Raw genomic sequence first — 9,791 nt, 5'->3', positions numbered from 1 at the left:
CACTGACCGTACTGATTCCCTCCTCCTCCTTCAATCCCCCACCCTCTCCCCCCACCCTTTCTCCCTCGCAACCCCCAGACATGGCTGGTCCTGACCTAAGGGGAACCTCCCCCCTCCCATCCACCCTGGGTCCCCCTAAAAATTTTTTAAAACACCCCTGTAAAAACTTTCTTAATTTAAATAATTTAGATAATTTTTTGTCAGGTTTAATATGAGTCCTGTTCTATTTATTTAAAAAGGATCCATTTCTTTAATATCTCATCACACTCCATAATCACTCTGAAACAGAAGTACACAATTTTTTTCGGGCTAGGAGATACATCTAAACTTTGAGAAGTATGGTGAGAAGGCACGCTCCACTTAAAAATGGATCAGGCTGGAACAAAGTTCATTTTGTTCTTTAAATTAAAATTTAGCATCAGATCAGTAAATTAATATTGTAAATATGTTTATTGTCCATGTATCTAATCACTTCCCCTTCTCATAATAAAAATTACAGTATATAATAATTTTTAGAATTCAAAAGCATGCAAATTCAAGAAGATTAATAGGTTCCACGTCAGTCGGAAGGTAATAGTGTTCCGGTGCTCCTTTGGCATATAGCCATGGTGGCCACATGACCATGGAAATTGTCTTTGGACAATGCTGGCTCCTTTGGCCAAGAAACGGAGATGATCACCTTGCCCTAGAGTCAGACATGATTGACAGGGAAACTTTTACCATTTTACAGGGCTGAGACCACAGATTGTATATTGGTGTGCTAAACAGCTTTCTTATAACGTCTGCTGTTTATTATTGGGCTTTCCCGTGTACTTCAAGAAGTGCAGAAGCCAAAATCTAAGTTAGCTTTAGAAGCTGTATTTTACTTTTAAAATTGCTTTTTGTGGTCAAAGCTAATTGTTTAAGATGCAGTATCAGCCCTGTACTTTTTCATTTATTTATCTATTTGGGTATTTGTATTTGTTAATTCCTGCTCTAAACTTTCAGAATAATGGATCACACAATGTAATCTCAATATATAATTTTAAATGTGCATACAATGTCTATAACACTAGAGTAGTATTACAACCAAATTCCACACTGCCCTTTTCCCCTCAAACATATAACCACAATTTTCAGCAGCCAAACAGTGAATTGGCCATGAAGTAATTAAGCCATGAACCAGTGGGAGCTGATTTATATTGTATCAAACTATTTGTTTATTCAGTGTTGTATATTCTGACCAGTTGGGCATTTAGAACAGAGGTTTTCTTAACACATGTACTTTAAACTAGAAAGGCCAGGGATTGAACCTGGGTACTTATGATTCTGATGCTTTACCATTAAGCTATGGTCCAACCTTGAAGTGAATTGATTTCCTGAGATTGATTTCCCTTCTTTTCTTTCAACAAGATCTATACAAATTGCTCCTGTATCTCCACCAAGAATGGACAATCTTCAGCAAAGACTGGATCTTGCCCTGTTAGCTGTGCCCATCTGTTGTTGCCTGTTATATTCGTCATTTCATTTTCTGCATTGATTGCCTGCCTTTCTCACAACCCTCTCTACATGATGGTGTTACGGTAAGAAGGGGCTAGGGCCTTAGTAGATAGTCCCATGCAATACATCTGTAATTTGTAATACATACAAATGCCAACTGTAACATAGCAATATGGAGTAAAATAAAAGAAACCCTAAAACCTTGATATATTTTCATACAGCTTTTCCCAGTCTAGGTGCTCTACTGACATTTGAATCAACTTCCAAAATTCCTGAGCCAGTATAACTATTGCTGAGTACTCTGAAATTGAAGTCTGACCATTAGCAGGGCAGCCAGGCACCTTCTAAAAGTAAAAAAAAATAGGTTTCACCTGGTCTTATTGTACAAAGTATAGAATTTATGAAGTACTATCACCAGAAATGTTTTTTTTTATATTTTTATAGGCTCTTTTCAAGTTTAACACTTTTTTATGTAAAATAATTAAATAACTAAAGCCAAATGGGTTGCTGAATGCCCAGACATATGAATGACCCTACAAAAACAAGTGCCAGGTTTTGAACTACCATGTCAGCCATAGAAAAACCCCAATAGGATTCACACCCCACACAGCATCTGCTGGGACCCACCGTATAAATGGGGCATTGTATCCTTCCCTTGGTGGTAATTGCAGGGTTCTACATCAAACTGTAGATCACAGGTCCCCAACCTTTGGGGCAGCAGGGACCGGTTCGGTGGAGAGAAGTTTTTCCATGGACCAGAGGGTGCGTGATTTTGTGTGCTGCCTACATCTCACGGATGGGGCTTTGTTTGGCATGCATGTGATCCGATACTGGTCCACAGACCAGGGGTTGGGGACCCCTGCTGTAGATCAAATCACTGTAAGCTGAGGGCATATATCAGTCCAGTATCTGATTTTTTAAAAAATAAATGATGCTGCGCTTCAGTGGTTGGATGGCCTAGATCTGTGGTGGCGAATCTATGGCACGCGTGCCATAGGTGGCATGCAGAGCCCTCTCTGTGGGCACGTGCACCGTCGCCCCAATCCTAGGCCTTCAGCTGGGTTTTATAAAACCTTTTCGCTTTAGGCCTCCGCCGCCGTGTGCAAAAAACCCCGGTTCAGTCGATCAATTTCAACTTCCCGCGGGAAAAAAAAAAGATCTCACAAAGTTGGAATTGATTGAATGTTTTAGTCCCACTCGTTACCACCACAGCCACGTCCACCCGATGAGCCATGCCCACCCGATGGGCCACACCCACCCGGCACCTGACGATACATAAGTGGGTTTTGGGTTGCAGTTTGGGCACTCGGTCTCTAAAAGGTTCGCCATCACTGGCCTAGATACTGGTATTTGAACATAGATCTTTTTAACATTTATATTTTACAGTATTTTATTAATCTAGGTGAAATGTTAATATATATTGCTAAATCATGTGTGATATGCCATATGCTAAATAAATAGATAACTAATTTGCTATGGCTGTTCCACAACCATTCATAATCATCATCAATCTTTTTAGTTTTTCAGAGAGCAGGACCAAATCCTTGCTCCCCCTATCTGGCTTTCTGATATACTTTACTGTATTTTGATTCTAAACAGAGTGGTGTCCTATGATGAAAAGTCTTTTGCTATTGGAATCCAGTTCCTATTGATGAGATTACTGGGTGAGTATCAGCCCAAGTCTGCAAACCTAAAGTTATTTATAAAGCAATAACCCACATCGAACATAATAGGGATTTACTTCTGAGTATACATGCAAAGGGTGTCGGTAATATAAGGTAATATTATTTTAAGGTTTTATATTGAGCATAGCAAAGTGTAGAGATAGGGGCCAGGTAGAGGTCGTGAGCAGCAAACTGCCCTTCCAACGCCTGCGTGCCTCTTCTCTCTACATGATCTCATCCATTCACATCACCATGGCAATGTGGGAAACTACCCCAGGCTGGTACATGATATCATCTAGGTTACATCAACAGGATGTGGTAGAAAACTGCTCCCTGTCTGGGGCCTCTTAGCTGATATCTTCTTAATGATTGGCAAGGGGTTTCACCAATAGAAATGCTGTTACTATGCTGATGCCATCTTACTTTATGCTATTTGAATACCTGTATGTAAGGCAATAAACACTGCGAAAGCGATCAGCCATATTTGCACCCTGCAATGACTGAGCACTGATTCCTACACAAAGAAAAGGGGAAATGACTTAAGGATTGGCAACTAGTGGGTTTTTCTTTCTTTCCTTCTTTCCAAGCCTGGTTGCCAGCTCCTACCCTCTTTGGCATCCTCATTGACTCTTCCTGCACATGGTGGAAGAAAGCCTGCAATAGTAAGAGTGGAGCCTGCCATTATTATAACAACAGCTTCTTCCGCAGCAGGTAAGAGATGGGAACAGTGATAGTTCTCTCTGTGTGAATTAGACAAGGGCTTTTCTTATCTGTGGTAGATAGATAGAACTGATGGACTGCTTGCCTTCCATAAATCATGCCAGTATTTACTGGGCCCTCCAAAAATGCTGATGTCATTAATAAATTATTATTATCTGCAGCATAATCTAACTTGGTAATTTGCCCAATATTTTCTGTATTGTGCTTAGCAATCAGGGTGCAAGTCTGCTGCACTAAAATCACTTTTAAGCTGTGTAAACTAGACGAAAATTAATAATTACAAAGCTTAAAGCAATAGCAGGAAAACCTGTTCATAATGTGGCTTTGTTCTGCTTGTCTCTTAAAAGGCTTTGATGCAGTTATTTCTGCATCTGACTATGTATGAACAAAGGTAGTTGATGCCTGAATCTTCTTGGCTCTTCTTTCTCGTGTTTAGGCCCCCTGGGCTTTGATTGCTGCTCTATCTAAGCATCTGAATTGGCTGAGTCTGAAGGCTGTTGTTGTTTAATCAGCTTAAAAAGTGTAATATTTTATGGGAGACAGAATTATTTATGCTCCTGAAGCCTAAAGTGTGAATGTCTTGGCATTCCTTTACAACCACTTGGGATTTTTACACACACACACACACAATCATTTGAGAAGACTTGTTTTGACTTGGGTTTTGAGGAGGATGTAAATTCCCAGGAATTCCCCATCCCCTTTGTCTCAGAACTTTTGCCATATGCCTCTTCTTAAAGCACCTTATATCACTCTTCAGAGAGGACCCCCATCTTAATGCAAAAAGACTGGTGTCTTCTCAGAGGTACCATCCTTTTCATTTAACTTTTAAGCACATGGGTTACAGGGCTTCAGGGAAAATATATGAACTGCCAGTGTAGTGTATTTTACTGGGTCTAGGAAGACCACATTCATATTCCTACTTGAAGTTAGAGTATACTGGATGATTTTCGCCAGTCAGTTGCTCTGAGCTCAAAATGTCTTGCAGGATTATTGAATAAAATGAGAGAAGACCACCCGTTCCGCCCTTTCACACACACACACCCCGATTTTGAAATACATTGGCTTTTTGTGGAAATGTTCGTGTATTGAATGCTATAGGAAAGTTCTGTGCATTATGAAGGTGAACTAGCTGTGGCTATTCATCACTGAGCAATTATTTCCAGGACAGGCCCTTTAAGGAAGTTGGGAAAGTAGATTCCCAATGATTTAATTTGAGGACAAGGGCTTCCTCCCCTTGATCCTCAGGCTTCCTACCCTCATCAACTTCAACAGAGAGTTTGACTAACATAAATAGATCAGAAAAAAATGGAATGCATCTTGCCAGGAAATCCCCAGTAATGTTCCATGAAGTCCATCTCAAGAACAGGAACATATACCCTTTCTGCCCTTGCCTCTGGCTAGGTAAAGTTAAGAAAACAAACTTGGCTGTCAGTGCATTAGCAGTTTCCTCCTTGGGATGCAAATGGGTTGAGCTTTCCTTCCCTCCCACCAATCAAGGCTCCAGCAACCCCAAAATTAATAAAGTTTTGAGACTTTAATCAGCAACAAAGGAAGTCTTTGCAGTGGCCCTTTGGCATCTCTTACCACATTCTCCAGTGACTGTTCTGTTGATACCTCAGGAGATTCACCTCACAAGGAATCTCAGATATTTCCTAACATTCCAACCATGGAAGTGAATTAAGCATCCATAGAGTACATATCCTTTATTTTCAGTTTGTTCTTTCATTCCTCCTCCCAAGGAACAACTATGAGGTGGAAATGTCTTCCCTTCCTAGAGCAGAGCAGTTAACTGGGGCTAACTGAATGGGGAACAAATAGTAATAGTTCCACAGCTACTCAGGATGCAGACCCTTGAGTCAGAGCCATCTGTAGAAGACCTCTCCAACCTGCTGCCTCCAGATGGGACATAAACTGTCAGAAATCTATGGCTTGCAGTTCCAGCACATGTAGCGTTACCAATTTGTACATAATGGAAGTTGGAGAGCCATATCATTGGTGGCTGGGAAGATTGCAATATGAATTCAGGAAGGAAGGAATTTTGTCTTAAAATGAAAATAAAATGGAAACCAATCTGAGGCAAGCATATTCCTGCCTTTATACTAATAAATCATTAACTTGGCTTGCACATCTTATGATCTCCAGACAGCAGAAAACATTTTAGCACACTGAATCACACAATCTGCCATGATACGAACTGCTTCATTAAGTAATTATGAATCACCTGTATAATATTGCTGTTATCTTATAACCTCATTTTTTTTTCTTTTGAAAAACCACATGACTAGTAATTATCTAGAAGTTCGGGATAATTGATCCCAGAAGACTTATTACTGTAATGCCAGCCACTTGTAACATTCCACTTCATAAAATGATTGAAAAATTACTACTGTACTTATCTCACTTTGTTAATTCTCCAAAAGAAATAATATAACAGTTTTGGGACACCTATAGGAGGGAAACTATTTTTTGTCCCTAACAGAGGAGTTTCTTCCCGTGCTGCTTTCTTTTCTTGACAACATAGAATCACATAGACTAGGGGTAGGCAACCTTGGCTCTTTTATGACTCGTGGATTTCAACTCCCAGAATTCCTGAGCCAGCACAGCTGGCTCAGGAATTCTGGGAGTTGAAGTCCACGAGTCATAAAAGAGCCAAGGTTGCCTACCCCTGACATAGATTAACAGAAAGGGACCTTGGAGGTCTTCCAGTCCAACCCCCTACTCGAACAAGGGGTACTATTCAAGACAAATGGTTGTCCAGTCTCTTCTTGAAAACGTCCAGTGATGGAGTTTTCTGGAGACATTAATCCATTTCACTGGATTAATTGTTCTCACTATCAAAACTCACATCCAGATCTGGAATTTCCATTTTCATAGAAATCTAAAGATTTCTAAAGTTCACATTTTTGCATCCAGACCTGACTTTAATCATTTCGGAAGTGTTCGGAGCTTAAAACAGAGCATTTTAAAACAGTTAAAAATGATTGCAATAGCCCAGGGGTAGGCAACCTTGGCTCTTTTATGACTCGTGGACTTCAACTCCCAGAATTCCTGAGCCAGCATGGCTGGCTCAGGAATTCTGGGAGTTGAAGTCCACGAGTCATAAAAGAGCCAAGGTTGCCTACCCTGCAATAGCCAGTTTCAGCAGTGAAACATTTGCTTTGCACGCGGGCAACTGCTTAGAGTTCAAATTCAGCATTGTTTACTTTGAACATGTTTTGCAAATCACTTCTTTTTTTTTCTAAGTCATTCAGCTAAGTGTTTTTTTATTGCATCCCTACAAATGTGATGAGTTTTATTTCAAAAGAAATTATCTTCTCTCTCTCTCTCTCTCTCTCTCTCTCTCTCTCTCTCTCTCTCTCTCTCTCTCTCTCTCTCTCTCTCTCTCTCTCTCTCTCTCTCTCTCTCTCTCTCTCTCTCTTTTTCTATCTCTCTTTTTCTCTCTCCAGGTACTTAGGCCTCCAGGTTGGCTACAAAATTATTGGCATTCTGCTATTATCTTTCATCAGCTGGAAGTTGACCAGGAACAAGCAGTACAATGTGCAAGAGAAAGCTGCTGATCCAGAGTAGCTCCACACTACAACAAGACCTGCTTCAAGCATCATTTTGTATGATGTTTACATTTACTTAACGTCGTGGCCTTTGTGCCTTTTGTTTTATTTTTTATTTTTATTTTTACAGTACAGGCACCATTTTATATTAGCAGCTGAACTTGAACTCCTTACGTGTGACCAGTTTCTGCTGCATGTAGTCCAGCTAAAAGAACATGCTTGTGTTGGGGAACAGAGATCGCACAGCCAACTCATCTCACTGAGAGGCATTGAAATGAAAACGCCCACAGCCAGCAAAAGGCTACAGTGGTAGAGGCATCTTTCAAAGACTGGGCCAGAGATGTAACTTGGAAGACAGCGGGTTCTCTTGCTTTTATGTCAAAACAATGGAGATGGCAAGTGAAAACTGTTACAGTTAAAAGAACCATATGAGTCACTTGAAAGTTGCTAGCAGGGGAAGCCATCCAATTTGGCTATGGGGTTTTGGACTGTTCTACTCAATCAACTTTGACGCATTATCCAGGCTTGCCAAAGGGAGAAGCAACCATGGGAGAAGCAATCTCAACTTGGTCTGCCCTCTCTCTGTTGCCTTTGCTTCTTCCTTTACTTCCTTTACTATACAGGCCAGAACGGATAAAAGTGCCAGTCAGTGTATAAAGTCGGTTGTTATGACATGTACACTTTTAAATAAAAAAAACTTTTTTCTAGTCTGTTCTTAACTCTTTTTTTACTGACAGATTTTGAAGAGGCCACTTTTTTCAATATTTCCCCTGCTTTTGAGCCCCCCAGTTGCTATAAGCATACTGTGTTTGACTTTGGAATTTTTTGACATGGTACTCATCCAAATTTTAATTCTTATGAATCTTTTTAGTAACAGAACAGCTTTTAATTACAGTAATGGAAATATGTGATATTTCATCAAGAAATAATTCATTTCTCATGTTACTTTCTCTTCAACTTAAAAGCGTGGCTTTGGTCTTTTCCCCTACTTCCCTAAACAGAAGAGTACTTGAGGGGGGACAGAGAGAGAAAATCTGTTAAGCTTCTTAAATCTAAAACCACTAAAATGCTATTTCGTTTATGCTGCATTATATTTGCTTGAGATTTGACCCATTTAATCAAAGGCGGTGTTCTCTTCTCTATTCTGCTTGAGGAAGAGAAAGATGCAAATAAATGACTGGATAAATAAATCGATTAGGAAGCATGCCTTAAAGAGAAAGATGCACAGTTGGCGAACAACTGTTTGCATGTGTTTACAAAATTATAAAGTTTGAGAAAACTGTAGGTCATTTTCCAAGTCCATAAATATGTAGTTTCTTCAAACCCTTTTTTAAACATCTGCATAAAAGAATAAAAACTTACCACAAAGAAATGTTGTACCGCCACCTAGTGGCACATTGATTTATGACGGATATATTTTGTTTTACTTAACAAAGTTAAGTACTGCGTGCCAAAGCTGAGCAATAGAGCAATTTAAAGTACAGCTTTTTTTTTGCTGATTTATAGTTTTACCAACAATATGAAAATGAAATACATATTGTAAACAGAGCCAGTGGGAAAAAACCACATGAGTCATTTTAACTTGCAAGGCATAAGAAGATGTAATTTTAAGTGTTGGATTGGCAATGGGAGTAATGGGGTTTAAACATTACTCACTGTTTAGTTGACCCAAACACCCCCCCCCCTTTGTTTCTAGTTTTTACCAAGTTTAACATTTATTTGGGAATCCTATGATGGCAAAATAAAATAGTACAATTTGAATAGGAAAATGGTTTGGAGAGTTATATGTGTTTTTATATTCAAGTATACAGTACCATTCTTTATGCTGCTATTGTAAACACACACATGTACAACATACACTTTTGATACACATAATAAATTTATTTTAAAAGCAAAGTAGTTGAGTAGTTAATTATTGCATGTTTTATATGTTGAAAAATCTACATATCTAAAAACCATAAAGAAAATTTTGGCATTTGAAAGGAAAGTTAAATAGTATTCAATGTAATAAAAAATATGAAGCTACTAAAACTGCATCTAAAGCATTATTTCAGCCACCACTTCTAATTTTAGCATTACGCATTCAGCCTAATCTTCTGTGCTTTTACAACATGTCTAGATCACATTTTTAAAAATCAAACTGATTTTATTGAAATAGAAGTACAAGAATGTTACTTTTAACTGGATTTGTAACAAGTACCACAAATAGTTTGATCTGCAGATCTTAGAAGGTTTGGGAATGAGATTACATTCAAATCAGTAGAAGATTCCAGTCAGATCTCAGTGAACAAGAATGAAAGAGAATTGCTGTATCAGAGAAGATGCAACTAAATCTTGTTGCTACATAAGTAAATATGACGTGACTAAAATAATTGGAATA

General features: G+C 39.0%; 1 protein-coding gene across 1 annotated transcript in view; it reads left to right on the top strand.

Annotated features, from left to right (window-relative positions):
* SLCO2A1 (solute carrier organic anion transporter family member 2A1) overlaps positions 1-7,521 on the top strand; it is a 55,507-nt gene extending 47,986 nt beyond the window's left edge. Inside the window, exons 11-14 of the mRNA XM_015825249.1 lie at positions 1,393-1,562; positions 3,079-3,143; positions 3,731-3,854; positions 7,310-7,521. Coding sequence (XP_015680735.1) covers positions 1,393-1,562; positions 3,079-3,143; positions 3,731-3,854; positions 7,310-7,430 — 480 coding nt within the window. The 3' untranslated portion in view covers positions 7,431-7,521. The remainder of the gene's footprint in view (positions 1-1,392; positions 1,563-3,078; positions 3,144-3,730; positions 3,855-7,309) is intronic.
* The last annotated feature ends 2,270 nt before the right edge of the window (positions 7,522-9,791 follow it).

Source organism: Protobothrops mucrosquamatus, unplaced genomic scaffold (genome assembly GCF_001527695.2).
Source record: "Protobothrops mucrosquamatus isolate PMUCROS unplaced genomic scaffold, P.Mucros_1.0 scaffold2567, whole genome shotgun sequence".
Lineage (NCBI taxonomy): Eukaryota > Metazoa > Chordata > Lepidosauria > Squamata > Viperidae > Protobothrops > Protobothrops mucrosquamatus.
The sequence above is the reverse complement of the archived record's forward strand: the minus strand, read 5'-3'. Positions and strand labels throughout refer to the sequence as shown.